The 21,341-nt window shown below is 43.7% G+C and overlaps 1 protein-coding gene across 2 annotated transcripts in view; it reads left to right on the top strand.

Moving 5' to 3' along the window:
* Window positions 1-21,341, top strand: part of SUGCT (succinyl-CoA:glutarate-CoA transferase) — a 537,637-nt gene that overhangs the window by 14,384 nt on the left and 501,912 nt on the right. For both annotated transcript variants that reach the window (XM_031951830.1, XM_031951825.1), the window contains exon 6: window positions 2,547-2,667. In XM_031951830.1, the coding sequence (XP_031807690.1) occupies window positions 2,547-2,667 (121 nt within the window). The remainder of the gene's footprint in view (window positions 1-2,546; window positions 2,668-21,341) is intronic.

Genomic DNA, 21,341 nt, shown 5'->3' with positions numbered 1-21,341 from the left:
AAATGGCAAAAGTAACCTAAGCACTTTTCTTATTTAACTATTGAACTGAGGTCTATTTAGTGCCACAGGGCAGCTGGGTAGCAAAGTGGAGGGAGCATTAGCTGGAAGTTGGGAATATCTGAGTTCAAATTTGACTTTAGACATTACAGATGGGAAGGCCTGGAGTGCGGGAGAAAGACTGGGGCTGGTTCTATCGAACTGGGAGTCATCTACCAAAAAATGATAAACTCATGGGACTTAATGAAATTAAGATGGAAGAGGTTGGGGGTGGGGAGAGACAATGGTTAGCACCAGGCACTGGGGGATTCTGCCATTTAGTTGGTACTTTGTCCACATGATAAGACATCTTTTATAAAAGCACTTTATTAGGTTCTGAGAATACAAAGAAAAAAAAATGAAACAATCCTTGAAGGAATTTACATTTGCAAGAAGGGTTTAGAGTTGATTGTGATCATATAGAGCAAAGATAGAGTGGTCATCTCTCTCCACCTGCTCATTTTCCTTATTCATTCTTATCCTGGTTCTAAAGCGGGCCTCTTAAGGGGAGGTCTGTGAATTTGTTCTTTAAAACAAATTTTAATAACTGCATTTCAATACAAGTATATTTGTTATATTTTATTTTCTGCACTTAACATTATTCTGAGAGGTGATTTTTACACTTCACAAGATGGCAGAAGGTTATGGGTCAGGGTTAGAGTTAACCTTAATCTTGATGTAAAACAAGATTAACCCCTGTTCCAAGGTAATCAAGAAGTGTTTTCTGATATTTCCATATTAATTACTAAAATCATGAAATCTTTAATGAATGAATCACTTCTGTGTTCCCACCTTTGTTTATTAAACTGGAGAAAATGTTCCCATAAGCATTTGCTACTTTCTATCAATAGTCTTTATCTTCTAGGTTAAAAAATATCACATCTTATGGTTACGCTATTTATTAACAATATAACAAACAATAAAACAAAGACAAATAATTGTTTACAGTATATCAACTGTGAGAAAGATTATATCCAAAGTCATCTTTAATCACTATTACAACTGCAGCCTTTTAATTCTGGAAATATAACAACATTCAGTTCTTATATTCTAAGAAGATAAATGTTTAAGTCTCTTAATGAAAAACTATCTTCACATTTGCTTGCAAGGTAAGATTTATACTCGGTTCTCTCAGGAATTGAATTCTTTTAGTCCTTTTTCTTTATCCTCTCCTCAGGTATCAGACCTAATAATCTCTCCACAATAACAGTTAAAACTAGCCTCACAGACTCTACAATTCCCCAAGCCAAATTTAGTTCAACTGTGGTTTCAAGGTTTTGTTGACTTTTAAACATAAAATAACCGTAATTAGAATCTCTGTGGGCTAGGACTCTCTAATAGAGGCTAAAACACTTCTCCCATATAAGAAAATACAAAGTATAAGGAGAGAGAAGTAAAAGCAAGGGAGATCAGCAAAGGTTTTCTGGAGGCATAATCCCTGTGCTTTAACAGAAGCTGGGGATTATAGGAGAATTTTATTTGAGAGTGCGTAAGAGTGGCCAACACTACAAATCAGGGTTTGGTTTATTGTTTCCTTGATCATCTAGACTTAAGAAAGTGATGGAGAAAATGCAATTTGAATTGATAAGTGTGTCATGCATACTTTGTTTTTTCTTCTGGAGAGCCACTTGTTAAATCTTTGGGCAGAAACATAGGGATGAGTCATGTACAAGAAACAGCTGTCAGATCAGTTTGACTGGAGCAGAGTGAATAAAAAGAGGATTATAAAATAAGGCTGGAAATGTAGACTTCTAGCTTGTGGAAAGTCTTATATTCCAAACTATCCATTTTGCTTTTTATCCTATAGATAACAGAGAACCCCTGAAGATTTTTAAGTGTGGGGGATGATATGATCACATCTGTGTGATAAATGGTTTAGAAATGGAAGGTACAAGGAGACCAAATAGGAAGTTGTTATAGTAGTGCTGATGAGTGATAAGACTAGTCAACCAATAAGCATTTATTAAGCACATGTTGTGTGCAAGTTACCGTGCTAGGTGCTGGGGATGCACAGAAGGCAAGAATGATCTTTGCTCTCAAGAGTTGACAATCTAATGGGATGATGTGGAGGCAGAATTAGCATAATTCTGAGTAGGTAGGCAGTGAAAGCCTTGAACTAAAGTCAGAAGACCTTAATTCAAATTTCACATGACACAGTTAATAGTTGTGACCTTAGGCAAGCCACTTAATGTATCTTGACCTTAGTTTCCTCAACTGAAAATGAGGATAGTGATGGCACCCACCTACCTCATCAGAGTATTGTCAAGATCCAGTCACTAAACAGATGCGCACTACTTTGCAAACTTTAAAGTGCCAGCGAAATGTTTGCTTTATGGGTTGTGAAGGGGTGAGCGGTGTCAAAGAATTGGGAAGAAGGTGGCCCCCTGAGCAGAAATTTGGCAGCTAGGAAAAGGGGGGGAGTTTGGGGAGAAATAGAAATATGTTTCTTTTTTGGACACATGGGGTTTGAGATGCCATTAAAAGTCTCACTCATCTGCCTCTCCTTTCAGCTTGCAGCTGTTTGTGATGTTTTTGTGGAGAACTTTGTTCCTGGTAAACTGAGCAAAATGGGTCTGGGCTACGAAGAAATAAGCGAGATCGCTCCTCATATTGTCTACTGTTCCATAACAGGTACTTCAGTCATTTATCTAATGTTGGGATTCAGGGTTCTTCAGGGAGGAGGATAAAGAGCTTTCAAAGGGAAAATAAGAAGCCTCTGAACAGTGATGGTTTCTCCTAAATAATTTTTTCTTGGACAGTTCAGCCTAGAGAGAGCTGGAGTCCTTTTAAAAAAATTCTCTTCCTATTACATCCTTTGTAACCAACCACAAAAGCGAGCATTGGACTATATAAACAAGAATTTTTGAGAACAAGGCTGCGCGTGAAGCTGTGAAACTTTATTTGCTATTTATTTAGGGGGGAGCGACAGTAACAGAATGCCGTGTTTGCCCCCCGTCCCTTCTGAACCGATTTCTGTGGCTTTTCCTGGATTTTGTGGGTGCTGTTTTCTTTACTTTTCCTGTTGTGTCAGCGTCCATGTGGTCTTTCAGTTTTGCCACTTTACTTGGCATCTTGTCATTTACATCTGCATTTTCTCATTTGTCTTTGGACCAGGGAAAGGACTTTGATCCATTTGAGGAGAGATTGGTGAGAGTACAGACTCCAAGGAGGCAGGCACAGGATGTGGACACAGGGGGCTCCTCTGATTGGTTCCCAGTGATTGGGGCCATTTCTAAGGCAATTGATGTCCAAAAGTCAGGGTGGATGGACTTTGGTTGGAAAGAGACCCTATAAAAAGCAAGGTGGTTGGGCCATCCCTTCCCTTCCCTTCTCTTTTTTTCTCTTTCCTTTCCCTAGTAGGAAAAACACCCTGTGGGCTGCATTTCCTTGCCCAGGTGGCCGTTTCTTTGGTTTGTGGCCCATCTGAAGACTTTTGCAGCTTTAAGGGTGGTGAGACCTGGGAGAGTCTATAATGGCAGCTACCAGTAGTCCTGGGAAGCACCCAGAGCTTCTTCCATCTCCCATCCCCTCCCCCCTCCCTTTCCCTTCCCAGGCCCTCTGGTGTTGGCTGAGTGTGGGACTGTCCCATGTCCGATTCTCATTCGGAGTTGTCCAGTTACTGCCCAGTAGCACCCCCTGGTGGTTAAATATAAAATGAGGTGAATAGACAACTGTAAAAGTCCAGCAGGACAGCCACAATCCATGATCCCGGGTTGAAGTCTTGAAGAGGAAGGACACGGGGCCTTGGGCCATGAAGTCATAGTCTGATTGCTCTAGTCCAAGCTCTCACTCATTTTACAGGTGAGGAAACCGAGGCACTCTGAGAGAGGTCAGGGGCTTGCCTTGGGCTCCCACAGAGGTGAATTTGGACCCAGACACCCCCCCCCCCAAAGCAATCTTTATACTATACCATATCACAATCCCATTTTGAAAACACCAGGGGGCCATATAAATGCCAGTTTTTATTATTGTCCCTTGTCTACGTGCCTTTAATGGTCATTGCTCAGTCAGGGAGCTGCCGGGGCCTTAAATGTCCAGGTGAGGAAACTGAGGCACTCTGAGAAAGGTCAGGGGCTTGCCTTGGCTCCCACAGAGGTGAATTTGGACCCAGACACCCCCCCCCCCCAAAGCAATCTTTATCCTATACCACATCACTATCCATTTTGAAAACACCAGGGGGCCATATAAATGCCAGTTTTTATTATTGTCCCTCATCTACGTGTCTTTAATGGTCATTGCTCAGTCATGGAGCTGCCGGGGCCTTAGTGCCCTCACTTTACCGATAAAGGAAGTGAGTCACTCATCTGGGGTTCTGCAGCAGATAAGTAGCAGAGCTGGGACTGGAGTCGAGTCCTGGAGCTCCGAGCTGCAGTCCCCTTCCCGTTCCTCAGAAGAGAGCATCTCCCTCCAGTCAGGGTCTGCTGCAGGGCGGTCCCTTTGCAAAGCAAGCTTCCCTGGCTGCTGGCCCTGCACCGTCCTTGGTGCTTCCCAGCCAAGGGACTCATGTGTTTGATTAAAAGAGGCAGATCTCACTCCTCTTCCCCACCGGACCCTCCCATTGTCACAAAGAGAACAGGCGGGTAGAACCACCATGCCCAGGGCAGCACTGGGCTCACCCTGATTACTGGGCACTGCTTTCCCCTCACACCTTCTTTCACACAAGCTCCTGTGAACACACATTTAATTATCAGTGTTATTAGACACCTAGAGGTGAGTGATGTCAGCAAAATTAGAGGCAAATATAGAAACAATCCACTGATCAATCCAAGCACTTATTAAGCAACGATTATGGTGCTGAGAGTTGGGGCATACTCAGAGTATCAAAAAAGAAGCCCCCACTATGTTCAAGTCATGATGTAGGATACTAGAGATGCAAAGAAAGAGGGGAAAAAAGAAGGTAGGGAAGGGAAGAAACACTTATTAAGTGCCTGCTGTTTGCCAGTGAATAGAGTGCCAGTCTGGAGTCAGGCAGACTCATCTATTTGGGTTCAAATCCACTTACCAGCTGGGTGATCCCTGGCAAGTCACTTCACCCTGTCTTCCTCAATTTCTTCCTCAGTAAACTGAGCTGGAGAAGGAAATGGCAACTCGCTCTGGTGTCCTGGGCAAGAAAATTGCAATTGAGGTCATGAAGAGGCAGACGTGATTGAAACTGCTAAATGCTTTACAGGGTTATGTCATTTGAGTAGGTGTTATTATTATCCTGACTTTTCAGTTAAGGAAATTGAGGCAAACAGGTTAAATGAATGGTCCAAGATCACAGAGATCACACAGTATCTGGGGCTGGATTTGAACTCGGGGCTTCCTGACTTTGTGCACTCTGGAATCTCCTACTGACCTTGAGGTAAAATGGATCTCATCCTTGAAAACATGTATTCTGTGCTATGATGTTCATACGAAGGTATTATGTAAATGTGTTTTACATAAAAAGCATTATTACATTTCACGTTGAATAGGGACGATGGGATTTAGAGGAACAAAAAAGACCAGGCTGTCTCTTGCATTTTCCCAATTATATTCCACATTCATGTGGCAGTTCTCTCTCTGACTGTGTCTGTGGGTAGAGGAGGCAAGGAGCGAGAGACTTACCTCCCGTAGAACTGTCCAGATGTGAAATGCTCAGGTTGATGCTATCTTTCCCAGCAGCCCCCTCTCCCAGCCACCATCCCAATGGAACACCTTAAGTTTCTAGGGAGCCGAGTAGGGAAGCCGGCCCCACCGCACTGAGGGGCAGGGGATGCTGGTCCCTATCTGCTCCTTCCTTTTTCTCCGCTCTGTTTACTGAGGTGGAAATCATGTGCAAGCTTGCCGGCGTGGGGCTGTGAATTGTGTGTCTGGAGAAACCGAGGTCACGTGTGGCTGCTGAGTTCAGACATGGATAAGGCCCCCCCAGAAGGCCGGCCTCTGGCCCCTGAGCTCGGCTCTTTCCCAGGGGCCTCCTGGGCCGCTGGAGTTCCGGATGCCGGCCCCACGGCCGGTAGGCCCCGGCCCGTCTGTTCTCACTCACATGTTGGCTGAGGGCTGATAAGGGTAATTCTAGAGCTGGCCCAAGTTTTACGCGTAATCACTTCTGACAGCTGCGCTTGGGAGCTGGGAAGAGCAGACTCACAGATACTCTTGTTCTGGTCACGCGGGGATGTCCGATTCTGGGCCTGGGCCTGCGGGCGCTCAGCCCAGAGCTCTGTTTTGCAGTGTCCGTTCTGGAGCATGGACTTAAGGGGGCAGTCTTGAAAAGGACATTGTTGCCCCGAGGCAATTTCCCGGGAATCACAGCGGTTTCCTGGATACCATTAGGTGGGAGACACTGAAAGGAGAGAGCTGGGCACTCCGGGAGAGCCCGTGGATGGGGGAGCAGCTTCTCTGGCCCCGGGGACCCCAGCGTCGGGCAGACGGCTTTCTTGGCATCCTCTGCACTGTCTTGGGAGGTTTCATTGTTCCCAGGTTTTGGTTTATCTTCTTTTGGGAAGGGGAACGTGTGACCTCCCGAGTCACAGAACCACAGATGGGCCTTTTACACAACTGAGGCTGACATCCTCCCTTGACAGAAGAAAGAGACAGTCCTCCCCTCCCCCCTCCCCCAAAAAAGGGAAGGGAATTTTCTAAGAAGGTGCAGCTAGTAAGTAGAAGAGCTGGGATTTGAACCTTGAGAGAAGAGAAGGAAACTGCCCCACCTCCCACAAGAAACAAGGGGCAGAATTGGAACTGCAGGCCACATTTTCTGGGTTCAGTTCTGGTTCTGCGGTGAGGGTGGGGAACACAGTACATACAGTCAGAAAGACCTGAATTCAGATGTCACACCCCACGTGAGTAGCTGCATGGCTCTGGGCAAGTCACGGAACTCTGCTACCTCAGTTTCCTCAATTATAAAATGAGGATCACAAGAGCCCTTACCTCCCAGATTGTTGTGAACATCAAACAGATAATAGTTATTACTCAGCACAGCACCTGGCACATAGGAGATATTTAATAAGTTGTTTCTTTTTTTCCTTCCTTTTTAATAAAAACTACTAATGTGTCTTTTTTATTTTATTTTTTTCATTTATGGAATAACAATAAAAAGAGAGGATGTGCACAAATCTGCAGATCAGCCACGTGCAACTCGCTGTCCCATTCAAACATACAACAGAATTAGCATGTAAATTTCTTTTCTTCCCTCTCTCCTCTCTAGAGACGGGTAACATCAGACACAAATAGGGATAGAAATGTAAAATTATTCTACACAGACTTCTATTTATCATTTCTTTCTCTGTAGGTAGATAGTGTCTTTTTTCATATGACCTTCATATTGGTTTTTTTTTCTTCATAACACAGTACAATAAAAAAATATGATTGCACACAAAACGTCCTATCTACTATGCACAACTTGCTATTCCTTTCAAATATACAACAGAATTATCATATAAATTTCTTTTTTTCTTTCTTACCTCTCTCTGCTCCCCTCCCAAGAGATGGCTAGCATTAGACACACATGCATACACACATGTATGTATATATGTAAAAATTATTCTATAAATCCTTCTATTTATCAGTTCTTCAGATGCAGAGAGTCTCTTTCTTTACATGTCAATTATAGAGAATTTGGATATTTATAATAGTCAAAATAGCTTGTACACTCACAGTCATTTAATTTTTTTTATTAAAGCTTTTTATTTTTCAAAACATATGAGTAGAAATTCTTCAAATTGCAAAAGCCTGTGTTCCAATTTCCCCCTTCTCCCACGCCCTCCCCTAGATGGCAAGTAGTCCAATATATGTTAAACATGGTAGAAATGTATCAGTCATTTTTTTATTATAGCTTTTTATTTACAAGTTCTCTGCGTGGGTAATTTTTCAGCCTTGACAATTGCCAAACCTTTTGTTCCAACTTTTCCCCTCCTTCACCCCACCTCCTCCCCCACATGGCAGGTTGACCATACATATTAAATATGTTAAAGTATATGTTAAATACAATATAAGTATACATGTCCATACAGTTATTTGCTGTACAAAAAGAATCAGACTTTGAAATAGTGTACACTTAGCCTGTGAAGGAAATAAAAAATGCAGGTGGACAAAAATAAAGGGATTGGGAATTCTATGTAGTGGTTCATAGTCATTTCCCAGAGTTGTTTCACTGGGCGTAGCTGGTTCAGTTCATTCCTGCTCCATTGGATCTGATTTAGTCTATCTCATTGCTGAAGAGGGTCACATCTATCCACATAATGTATTGTTGTCGAAGTATATAACGATCTCCTGGTCCTGCTTATTTCACTCAGCATCAGTTCATGTAAGTCTCTCCAGGCCTTTTGTATCAGTCATTTTAATAACAACACGTATCCAGCGTTCTCTCGATTCTTCTCATTTCACTCTTCATTATTTCCCGCAAGTCTTTCCACTTAGAACAAATATCATTGAGCTCATCATCATTACTAGTATTCCATCATAACCATACACCAGAACTTGTCTAGCCCTTCCCTGATTGACGGGCATCCCTGCAATTTCCAATTCTTTGCCACCACAAAGAGAGCTGCTGGAAACATTTTAAAATCATCTTTGGAAATAGACCTATGGGACATTTAGAAAAGTTTGAGGGACATCGTTTCTGGCTAGTTTCAGCATTTTATTATTGAGGCCATCTGGTTATTAATAAAAAGGTGTCATTTTTCTTAGCCCAGAGGTCTTTCCCTTCCTTTCTACTATATCACGCTGCTGCCATCCACAAGCCTTTCGGAAGTACCTACTTTATGCCAGGTTTATGACCAGAGATAAAGAGAGGTATTCTTTTCTCAAAATGGAGATGGAAATTTTGTAATTTGGATATAAATGGATTGATTATTATTCAGGAAAAAATTGATAGTAAGCCAGCTCTTAGCATTGCTATAGTTCTTTAAGGTTATGCATATTTTTCTCATTATATCCTCACAATAATCCTGTGAGGTAGGTGATGTCATTATCCTTTTACAGATGAGGGAACTAAAGCAGAGGTAAGGGGCTTTAACTTCTCTGAGGCCGGATCAAAGATCCACGGTAGCTCCCACCCAGCCGCCCTGGGCTGATATGGCCAAATCACCTGGCTACTCAATAATGCTTTCAGTTGCTTCCTGGGGCCAAGCTGCTTCACTCTCATGACTGGACATTCTCCAAGTGCTTCTCCCCACTTTTATCTTTGTATTTTTCCCTCCCACTGCATTTTGTGGTTTTCCTATGTTTTCATGAATTGTTTTACACCGACTGCGTGATGTGCTATTCTTCAGCCTGCCAGGGCCTCAGCATGTGTAATTCTTTCTTCTGCCATAGGCTTTGGATCTTGGTCATTAACATGGGTATTTCCTGTCTCGAAGTGAAAGTTCTTGGAACTCTCCTCATGGAGACCCATCTTAATTCTTTCCTATATGAACAACGAAGGTGAACCTGGACTCAAGAATTTTAGAGATACTAAGAACAAAAATTATAGACGGCAAGAAAATAACAGAAGTGGTCAAAGGTTGTGATACTGCTGTTAAGAAGCAGGAGAGAGCGGAGGAGAAGGGATATATTCTCATCTCTCTCTTCTTCGGTGGGCATGTTGGTGAAATGGCTTCAGTTTCCTTTTGGAGAGAGAAGAAGCCATACAGACTTGTTGGTGGTAGTAGTGCTAGTAGTGGTGGTAGTAGTAGTAGTGTGTGTGTTTGTGTGTGTGTGTGTGTGTGGGAGGTATTGAAGGAGGAGGCTATACCATGCATAATCTCATTTCCATTTGTAAAGTGTTATATTCCTTTTTTATTATAAATTATTGGCAGTTCTAATGAATCAGCATTTGCGGACCATCTATTCTGTTCCTTGTGTAGCACATAGAAGCTCTGCACTCATTTTCTTGCACATACAGGTCCCTTTCTCTCCTTTAAGTCTCTTTGGGATAGAAGCCCAGTAGAAATACTGGTGGGTCAAAGAGGATGCTCAGTTTGATAACTTTTTGAGCCTAGTTCCAAACTGCTTCCCAGAATGGTTGGATTCATTCACAACTCCACCAACAATGTATTAGTGTCCCAGTTTTCCCACATTCCCTCCAATATTTGTCATTATCTTTTCCTGTCATTTTAGCCAATCTGAGTGATGTGTAATAGTATCTCAGAGTTGTTTTAATTTGCATTTCTCTGATCAATAGTGATTTAGTCTATCTTTTCACAGAACTAGAAATGGTGGAGATGAGTCTTAAAGTAAGAGAGGGATTCTGAGAGATAGAAGTGAGCAGGAAGTATCTGCCAGGCATGAAGAACAGCCAGTGCAAATATTTGGAGTGGGAAATGGAGTGTTGCTTGGGCCACCATTTGTTTCAACATCCCTAGTTGTTGGGCATCTACTTCATCCTCCGTTCTTTTACTTTATAAATATTTGGACCTCTTTTGGGAGTGAATACCTCTAAAGGAAATCTCAAGGTCAAAGCTAATGGACATGTTAGTCACTTTTTGAGAAAAAGTCTAACTTCAAATTGTTTTCTCAAAGGGTTTAGCGCATTCACAGCTGCACCTACAATGACTTAATGTGCCCGTATTTCTCCAATACCAGTTCTTTCCATCATGTCATCTTTTCCAGTTTGTTGGGTTTGAGGTGAAACCTCAGAGTTGTTTTGATTTGCATTTCTCTTGCTATTAGCAACTTGGCAGAATCTTTCATGTAGCTGCTAACAGGAAACAAAATTCAAAGGGTTCGGGAAAAGTACCCACAGGATCCTTAACCCCAAATTCTCTAAGGCAGTGGGGTCCAATTCAGGTAGATATGGCTCCTTGCCTGCCATATCTGACTTAAAAATTTAAAAACTTTCAGAAATATTTTAAAATCTTAAATTAAAAAGCATAAAAATAAAAACCACAACTTACTATTATTTGTGTTTTATTGTTTTATTTTGCATTTTTTTTTGGTAAATTTTTTCATTATTTTTTAACCTGGCTTGCCCTCACCCAGGAGTTTTATGGACCACAGGAGGGGAAAAAAAACCCTACCTGATACGTGGAGTCATACCCAGTGTAGAATGGGCCGGGACGGGACGAGTGGGTCTCCCCTGACTGGAGGGAAGTCTTTAAGCAAAGGCTGACTGCCCATGGGTCAGGTACATTGTAGGGAGGCTTAATTGGCCTCTGAGATCCCTCTGAAATCAGAGTTTGTGACTGAATTCGACTTCACAATTCTTTTGGACACATCACTGTTCATCTAGTATCCCGTGTGCAAAACCTGAGCATTGTGCGTGGCTCTTCTGTCTCCCTTCCCTTATTTAGCCAACTGATCACCAACCAGGCACTTCTCTTCTATCTCAAGAGCATCTCTTGTATCTTTCCCCACTGCCACCACCTTAGAACAGCCCTTGTTGACACTCCTTGGGACCACAGCTATAAGGGTTACCTGCCTCCATTCTCCTCCCTAACCCATTTATTCATCCCGCTGCTAGACTAGCCTTCCTCATGCACAGATCTAGTCCTGGTTTTTCTTTCCTCAGCTCAAAAATCCTTCCTGGATCCCAGCTGCCGATAGCAAAGAAAGTTGTATATTTATTGTATACAGGTTTCGTATTCTGCTTGCAAACGCTAGATAGCTAAAACACTGTATAAGTTCCCTGCCTCAGTTTATCTGGGCCGAAATGCTTTGGACAAGAGTCCCATTTCGGTCGGCTAGCCTAAACTCTCCATATTAAAAGATGAAAAAGAAACCAATCTGTCTTGCCTCAGTTTCTCTGAGTCAACATGACTTTGAATCTCAACCCGGATTCTATGTGAGTGGCCTTCTGCTCGCTTCATTGTATTTGTTTCCTTAGAGATTAAGTGAGGGAGAAGAGATAATTTTCCAGGTCCCTTCTACCTCCAAATCCAAGCTCTTAGGACTTCAAGGATCCTAGACTTGCAGAATCCTCAAATTAGAGGGAATTTCAGGGGCTGACTCCTCCAACCCTTCATCAGTCAGTGGAGGAAACATGGCATTGTGGAAAGTCTGCTGAGTTGTGGGATGGCAGACCTGGATTCAAGTCCCAACTCTACCCCTTTCTACCCATGGGACCTTGGACAAGGTCAGTAACTTCCTTAGACTCCAGGTTCTTCGTGTCTTAAAAGGAAGGAGTTGGACTCACAGCCCCCACCTTCCCAGCTGGGGATCCTCCATCTTTTGTTTAAAGATCTCATTGGTGTGAGGCAATGGGGCTCAGATTTTACATTGGGAAATAAAGCTTCTAATGTTTGTATTTACAAAGTCGGTGTGAGAAAAGTGCATGTAAATGCTCAGAAATGATCTAAATATGAGCTGTTGTAATCGCTGAATTTCACTCATTTGTGGATCCATTTACCATTTGTGTCTCTCTGGGGAAATCAGTTACCTCCTTGGGACTCAAGTTCCCAGTCTGTCAGATGTTTGAGTTGGATTAGAAAGTCTCCAGCTCTAAACTGAAATGGCCCTTCCCCTGGGCCTTATAGGATTACACTTCACAGCATGTGTAACATCTCATGAATACGTTAAAATTCCCAGGATTCACAGCTGGAAAGGGCCTGAGAAGAATGACTTTCCCCAAAGTCAGGTTTAGAATTGGTGTTCCCAGGACACAAAGATTAGGAGTCTTTTCCCTATTTTTGGTCCCGCCACTGTCCCTCTGGAGAACGTTCTCCCAAGATTCCAGGGTTGGGATTCTCCCTTCTCGCTTCTCTGGTGGGAGAAAGATCAGTTAAAACCATGGGAACTGGATCTTGGCTACAAAGGGCACATCTCATTTTATGGACCAAAGCCTCCTGGCCCTGTGAGCTTTGGGGCAGGTGAATATTCTCTGGAGATGGAGCAGCAGTCTGCTCAACCAGGGTTCTTGTCGTGGGTGCAGACCTGCCAAGGGAAAGGACATCTCATCCCTCAGAAATCGTGTCTGACTTTTATCGAGTGCTCTAAGTTTCCACAGAGCAGATATCACGTCATAGGAAGGTCACTAGACTCAGAGGATCTGGCTCAAATGCCATCTCTGGAGACGATTTCCTGAGTGATCCTGGACAAATCACTTTACTGCTTGGGCCTCGGTTTCCCCTCTGAACTCACTTCATTCCCGTTGGCCGGCTCCCTGAGTCTCCTCTCCCCTCTGACTAGGGAGCTGGAGGCTGGAGTACCAAAGTCCTCCTGGTGCCTGCCTTTGCAGGAGGCAGAAGCCGGATACTCAGCTCCTGCTGCTCTGCCTGATTTTGCCTCTGCTCTGTGCCAGATGTTCCCTCCATCTTTCTCCCTCCCTTTGGGTGTTGTCTTCTCCCATTAAGACTAATAAAAGCTCCTCTTTTATTAATTGTAGCCACAGGAGGTTTAGCACAGAGCCTGGCACTTAATAAATGTTGATTGGACTGGAACAAGAGGCTACTTGGATGGAGCTGGGAACACTGCTCTGCCTGAGCCTGATGCTACCACAAGGGGCCACACTGTTGGGCACCGGGTGCCCGGCACCCCTTCTCATTTGTGCCTGCCTGCTGCCTCCTGGGGGCCCCTCTCCAATTCCCAGTCCTGCTGCCCTTTGGCAGGAGAGGAGAGGAGCGGAGGCCGGGCCTTTGTATTCCTTGGGGAAACAGGAACAGTCGGGCCTGGTTTCTGGTCCTGTTTCAGACTGGCAGGTGAGGAAGCAGAGTCCCCTCAGGCCAATGGGGCTGGCTTCCACTTGCCAGCACCGGTCCGAAAACTGCTCCTTTAAATCTCCTACTCCCCGTGCAGGAAATAGCTATCTTGTCTCGGAGATCAGCAATAAACGTGTTTATCGCCCTCAGAACGAGGAGCTGGGTGCATCTGGCTCTGGCCGGCCATGTCTCCCTTTTGGCTCTCCCCTCTCCGATTTATCTCCCACAGCGCTGCCAGATGGATATTGCTAAAACACCAGGAGGCCGTTCCTGTACCCAGGCTCCAGTGGGTCCCTACCATCTCTAGGACAAAACAGAAAATCCCATCTGACACTTAAGGCCCTTCACGGTCTGGCTGCGGTGCTGGTCTGCACCACTATTATTCCCACTCACCCCCACCCATTTTGACTTGTATTTTCCAAGTTCAAGACATCCTTCCATTGAAATATTGGCTCAGTTATGTTTGCGTCTCTGTGGCTTCATTTAGGGTTTTCTTGGCAGAGATACCAGACTGGTTTGCCGCTTCCTTCTCCAGATCACTTTACAGATGAGGAAACTGAGGCAAACAGGGTAGAGTGACTTACGCAGGATCATCCAGCCAGAAAGCATCCGAGGCTAGATTTGAACTTGGGACGATGAGCCTTCTTGACTGTAGACCTGGCCCCCCAAAAGGGGTCATGAAGAGTTGGACACAACTGAAAAATGACTGAATGAGAACCAAAATTTTCTTTGCAAATATAATATATCTCAAGCAATTTGCATCAAAAAGTGAGCTCACAATGTTTTTGCCTTCCTTTTTATCCCCAAGGTTTGTTGCAATACTTGGCCCAAACCGAGTTCTCTAGGAATGGTTGTCTGTCAGCAAGTTCCACAACCTGTCACTATCATTAATATTATCACTCACTGTGATAATTATCTGTATTATATAACTGCATATATATAATATATATATAACATGCATATTATATATATATATATCATATAACTAATATCACTAACTGTATAACTAAAAATTGATAATTATTATGGAGGAAATAATGTCACATCATTAAAATAACTCACATTAATAAAAGACTGAGTATTATTATTGCTATTCCACACTTGTCATTGGGTAGAGTATATAAGATTTTCAGGACCGAGCGTCTCATTTTCTCTGTGTCCTGTTATAGTCTAGCACACAATAAGCATTTAACAAGTGCTTGTTCGGGCACCTTAATGTTGAAGTTTCATAAAAGTTATTTTCCCAAATGTCTTTTGCAAGTTTCCGATAATCCGTCAGCTTGGGGGCTTCCGGGCGCCGACTCCAGCCCCACACGCGGCTTGCCAAGGCCGGGATTGATCGGCGGAACCCGGTGACATCGTTCCAGAGGTCTCTCGTACAATGCAGGGTGACCAAATCCTGATGCTATTTCTAGAAAACCTTGATAAAACTGCAGACAAAATCGGGGCTGGGGAAGACTGGCTGTCTGGGGCAGGCCGGGGTCAGAAGCCTCAGTGACTCGTGGATCTCATGGGAGGGGAATGTGAATGGAATTTCTCAGGAAACAAATCAAGTTCAGTGTCTGTGACTTGGGGCCTATGTTGTTTTTTCTCAGAAAAATTTCCCCAATTCATATTTCCCGGAAGTAAGGCCGAGGAGGAGAGAGTTATTGTAACCGGAGTCTGAATGGAAGTCCCCTTTGCTAACGTCCCCGGAATATTTGCAGGTTCTAATCTGTCAGGGCCCTGGGCTGGCTGGTCTGGATCAGGGACTTTTGTTTTTGTAAATCTCTTGGAGGCTCAAGGGGCCACCTACCAAGGGAATGGAGTGGATTTGTGAAACTCCAAGGCCTCCTTTGCTGTCATCCTGAGGGGGAACTTTTTTGTCTGCCCTCCTGGCTCACTTGAAATAGCTAATCCTTGAAGACAAACAGTTTCTGAGATTGGGAGAGTTTTAGCAAACCCTGAAATTGTTGTCTGGAAAAGGGGTATCACCAACCGGGAGAGAGGGGTCCCAAGCTCTGTGGGGTGGAGAATGTATTAGTATGGAACAGCGCCAGAAATCTGTTCTAAGCACAGATGTTGCTACTTTTAAATCTAGTCATGACTTCTAAGACATTCAAGGACCATAAGGCTTTGGTACTAATTGCTCAGCTTAGATGGGCTTTGATCTGGGGGACAGTTAAAATCGTAGATCAGAGATTTAAAGTTGAGGTAATCGAAGAGCATCTGGCCTCCTCCTTGCATGTATCGCCCCTCTCTTTGACAACAAATTAGAAAGTATTTACTGAATGCTAGGAGAAAGAGGGGATGCAAAGTTTAGCTAATATGTGGTCCCTGAACTCACTGTGGAAGAGAAAGAGCTATAAAGTGATTAATCAAATGGATCTGTTATCTCATCAGGTCCATCATTCCCTCTGAGAAAACTTTGCCCATTTTGTGGACTGATGACTCTTTTCCATGTCTTCCCAGAAGTTTGCAAGCCCACCTTCCATGTTGGAGGCTTCCTCACTTTCTCTTGGTTTTGAGGGGACACCAATGGAGCACTTCGATTGTTCCCTTGACAGGTCTCATCCTCTACCCACCTGATTCTCTTCCTGTTATCAATTTCCCTGATGACATCTTTTACTTCTGTTCAGATTTACCTGCTGGTTATACACTGTAGCCTGTTCACAGCCACTTTGGACATCCCCATTATCTGCTGCGTGATACTAATTTTCCATTCTTCAGATACTGTTGTCTTTCATGTCTTGCAGCTTTGCAGTAACATGTCTTGAATGATGTATTAAAAAGATGGGTCTCCCTTTTCCCAAGAGAACCTTGGGGTAGTTAACATGGCTTCCAGTTTCCTGAAGGCACCATAGTTTGCTCTCCTCCTTTACTTCGGTTCTGGGTCCAGCTTATTTTGCATTTGTCCTGTTGTTCCTGGGTAGACACCCTGGTATCCAGCCAACTGCAGGCCACATGCTTTTGTCTCGGTCTTTCTGTGTTCTAACCACGATAACCGATGTTCCAGAATTATGGAATCACAGAATTTTAGAGTTGGAAGGAACTTCTGTGGCCATCTAGGGCAATCAATGCTGAGGAGAATCTCTCCCCTCACATGCCTGACAGAGTTCTCAGTCCTCCTCTCATGGGGAAACCCATTTACTACCTCATCAGGCTTGTTGATATCTCTAATATCTATGAAGTTTATCCTGATATCAGGCCCGAGTTTGTCTCTGCATTTTCCCGCTTCTGTCTTCTGGATCCCAAACAGCATGAATCCAATCCCTTTTCTGTTTGTGAGCCCTGTCACGGCCATCCCTCCCCCGTCCTTCCCGTTCCCCAGGCCAAATAGAACCTGCAATTGTTCCAGTGGGTCCTGATGGATTTCTTCACTCTTTTAAGATATGCTATGTCACTGCTGATGTGTTGTTGATGGCGGATGATCTGGGAAAGCCTTTAATCTGGGCTTTAAATGAAAGAACATGCAAATGTCAATTCAAGAAATGAGGAATTTTGTCCTAATATATCACGTGGGGTCATGGAAAATTTAGATACTTGGAACCTTTTTCTTTTTTTTTAAGTGGAATTTCTTAATAGGTTCAGTTAGTTTTGAACCAAAGGATAGATTTAAAACTGCGGAAACAATTCTATGTTTGTTTGTTTTTTAAAATAAAATTGTGTATTGACATAGATGTTTCATTGATAATCCTCAAAAATAGAATTTGTCATTTCCTTGTGATTGGCCCCAAACCACTTGCTAGACACCTCTTCCTGCCTTCCCTATTGCTGTTCAGGCCACCGCCATGCTCCCAGTCCCAGAGGCTCCCAGTCATCCTGGAATTCTCCCTATCTTTTTCACCCCAGCCCCACCCAATCCTTTGCCACAGTCTCTGCTTCTTCTTTGAAGCGTCTCCTGAATCCACCTCCTTTTGTTCTTTGCCACAGGCAGCCCTTGTCCCCCCATGTCTGGACTATTGCTGTAGCCTGCTGAGAGTCTGTCTGCTTCAAGTCTTTTCTCACTCCCATCCTCTGTCAAAGTGATCTTCCTCAGCCCAGTCTGACATGTCCCTCCCTTTCCTCCCCTCACCCCCATTCCATCCACTCCAGAGTCAAATAGAAAATTTTGTTTGCCTTTTAAAGCCTTCCCTAACCTGGGCCTTTCCTAATCTTCCTAAACCTTACTGACCCCCATATGCTCTGCAATAGAGTGACCCTGACCTCCCAACTCCAGCCATTTTCACCAGCTTTCCCTCCTGTCTCCTCATCTGCCCCTCGATTCCTTGGCTTCCGTCAAGCCTCAGCTAAAGTCCCAACTCCACAAGAGGCCTTTCTCCGTGCTCCTTAAATCTGAGCACCTTCCTTCGGAGATTCTCTTCGGTTTACCTCACCATCCACCAAGAAACAGTCGCTGTCCCCATAAATCCCCTCTGAACATCACTGGCCATTTATTGTCTTCCTCATCAGACCCTGAGCTTGTGGAGAGCAGATTGTCTTTCACCTTTTTTTGGCTCCTGAGTGTTTAGCCCAGTCTCTGACACAAAGTAGGGGCTTAATTACTGTTGACCGATTAACCTTATAACAAGGTATATAGTATAGGAAAAGCATTCAGCTGTAAAATGGGGATAATCATGGCTCCTATCTCTCAGAGCTGTTCTGAGAGCACTCAGAGAACTCTCTCAGAGTTGTTCTGAGGAGCAAATGGGGCCGGCCATGTTTGTAAATCACTTAGTTCAGTCCCTGGTACTGTCCGGGCCCCCGCTCCCCAGTTCCATCTCCCATTTCTACGCCTTTTTAAAGGCTTTCCCCCTTCCTGGAATACACGCTCCTCTTCTGAGAATCCTTAGGGACCTTTAAAGCTAGCTCAGGTATTACCTCCTGGGTCCCTTCCTTGCTGCCCATTCCTTTTGGAATTACTTTGGATTTACTTATCATTACGTTGGATTTACATATATTACTTATCCGCCTGCCCGGATACGAGCTATTAAAGGCTGGTTTGGTTTTCAGAGCAAGTTTTAGCGGCCCACACAGAGCCGTTCACAGGGTAGGTCTTTAATTTTTATTTGTTGAAAGGGATTATTTGTTTCATTAATCTTTATTAAATTAAAGACACGGGATGGGTTCCATTGAATGTTTTTTTCTTGGCAGGAGAGTGAAGCTAAAGGTGTTTCTTGTTTCTTTGTCACCCCTCGGGGATCTCCATTTATCTGGATTGAATTGGAGATGATGTTTTTCTTCCCTAATTGCAGGCGAGGTCTGATCCAAGCCTTTTTTTCTCTTCTTTACCCCAAATGTCATTTCCCCAGCTGACGTGGGGCTATTTGCAGTGTGGGAATGTAGCTGTACAGTGTGGGAATGGTGGGAGAGTCTGGCCCGGCTTTTTGTTTTCTTTCCTACCCCTAGAATGTATTTTATGTTTCTGTCATTTACGTTTGGGGTTTGCTGCTGGATGGCCAGGCCCTCCAGACATGGCTGTTTCCTGATATCCACGTGGGGGCCTGTCACCATCCAGGAGGAGAAACGGACCCTTGGTTGGGCTCACTTCAGCTGCAGCTGCTGTCACATGGGTCTCTTGTAATGGAGCTGGCCTTCAAGGCCAGCTCTGTGATTTGTTTTCATTGAATGGGTCTCTTTGATGCAGCTTGCCTTCCCCAGGCTGGTTGAATCCCAGAGTTACTTGTTATTGTTGTTACTGTGTCTGGGTGTCTCTGCTCCCGGGCTCGGATCACTGACTCCTCCTGTAAACTTGTAAACACAAAAGACTAAATGTTTTCTTGGGAGGCATCAGGTTCAGGGGAATGGAGTGGGGTTAGAATGAAGATCCCTGGTACCTGTCTCCTGCCCAATCGGTTTTGATCAATCTGGGCTCAAGTCCAGTTCGATTGTGACACTTCATGTCCATTCCTGGGACCAGGAACCATCCATATTTCCCCCACTCCTCAGCAGTGGTATATATATCTTTATATATATATGTATATATTATTCAGGGCACTGCTCATTCTGCTCTTCCTGCTTCTCTCACTCTCTCCAGGCCAGAGGTGGGAGGAGCAAACTGGTGAGTGAAGATCATTCCTCCTCATGGAAAGGGCAAAATTCTTCAGTGGAGTCAAGGAGGGGAGTTTCTGTTCTAATTGATAGACTTCCACATCTAGCATCTCGATCCCCTTATCCCTAGTGCCGAGCACAGGCCCCGACACGTGTTAGGCAACCGATAAATGTGTATTGATTGCTCGATGTACATAAAATCTGAGATCCGAGAGTTCTATATTCTTCTCTTCGGTCGGAAACTTTAGAATCATTTGCACAGTTTGCTGCCGTATACTTTCAGGGCTGAAACACACAAAATCTCCCTCAACCCCCTTTGCCATCTTCCCTTCCCAGCTCATACAAGATATGATCACAGATCTGAGATGTTGGGGTAGTAAAAGCTCCCTTTAAAGAGCAGCAACTTCCTTCTCTCCTTATGGAGTCAGAAAGTGCAATCTCTTTGGGTGGGCCGAAAATTGATAATATTCCTGGGAAGTTTAAATAGATAACTCCCAGGATCAGCCAGCGGTTTGGAAATTGGAGACGGTGTAGACATGAACAGTCCCCTTCTTAGGGGGAGGAGAGGGATTTCTCTTCCCATTCTCCACTGGCCTTGGCATCTAGCAGCAGAGTGATTCACTCATTTGAAGTCAAGGTCAAGGGGGTCTGAGGCCCAATTGAGGGAGCAGAGCCATATATTCTAAAAAGACAGAAACACACAGAGGGAGACAATCATTCAAGGCTATAAACATCTTTAAGAAATGTGACCCCTGGCAAGAAGAGAGCTGGAGAGGAGGCTGGCCTTGGTATTCAAGAGCTGAGATGCAGCTAAAACTCTACCAGGAAAGAAAGGACTTTGAGACCCTGAAGGGCCAGTGGAGTGAGTAGCCTGAGTCACATGTGTTCCTTACCATCTTTGTTGCCTAAGTTTGTACTTACTTTCCCCATGGACTGTGTGTGCGTTTGCGGGGAATTGCACTTAATATATTTTTGCTAATAGCTAACTTTGTCTACTTGATTATAAATGGGAATCCCAGCAATGGAGATTGGAGACTTATAGTGATAGGAGTTTGGACCAACACGGTATCTTAGAACCTCAGGGATCCAACTGATGAGTACCACAGAGTGGAGGAGTACCACAAATGGGTTCTATGTAAATTTAATGGCAAAACAAAAGTAGCAACATAGAACCATGAATTAAAAGCTTCAATGGATCCTAAAAACTCTCCAGTCCAACTTCCTCATTTTGCCAGTGAATTCCTAATCTTTTCTTCAATGGTCTTTTATCCAATATAATTTTAATTGGATTATGGTTTAATATTCCTGCTAATCTGCCTATGTTTATGAAGTTGTTACATCCTAACATGTAGTTGCTTTTTTGTAAAGGTGCTATATTTAACTGAGAAGTATGTATACTCCTTTCTGGTAAGTGTGAAGCAAGATGTAAATCTACGTCTTCTTAATTTAAGTTCAGCACCTTGTCCACTTTGATGAGTAACTTTGCTTTCAACTTTAAAAAATGAATATTTCATATTAATATTATCGTCAAATATTACATATTAATATTCATATTAATAAACATGCCTTTAATTTATAAGTTAGCACTAATAAATCAGCACACATGAAGACAACAAAACTGGGCATAGTGAGCACAAAAATGTTCCCATAATTCATGCTACCAAAACAGCAGATTAACATGAACAACAAAATAAAACAGGAGCATATTTAGAAGATGCTGTA

Source organism: Sarcophilus harrisii, chromosome 1, assembly GCF_902635505.1.
Source record: "Sarcophilus harrisii chromosome 1, mSarHar1.11, whole genome shotgun sequence".
NCBI lineage: Eukaryota > Metazoa > Chordata > Mammalia > Dasyuromorphia > Dasyuridae > Sarcophilus > Sarcophilus harrisii.
The sequence above is the reverse complement of the archived record's forward strand: the minus strand, read 5'-3'. Positions and strand labels throughout refer to the sequence as shown.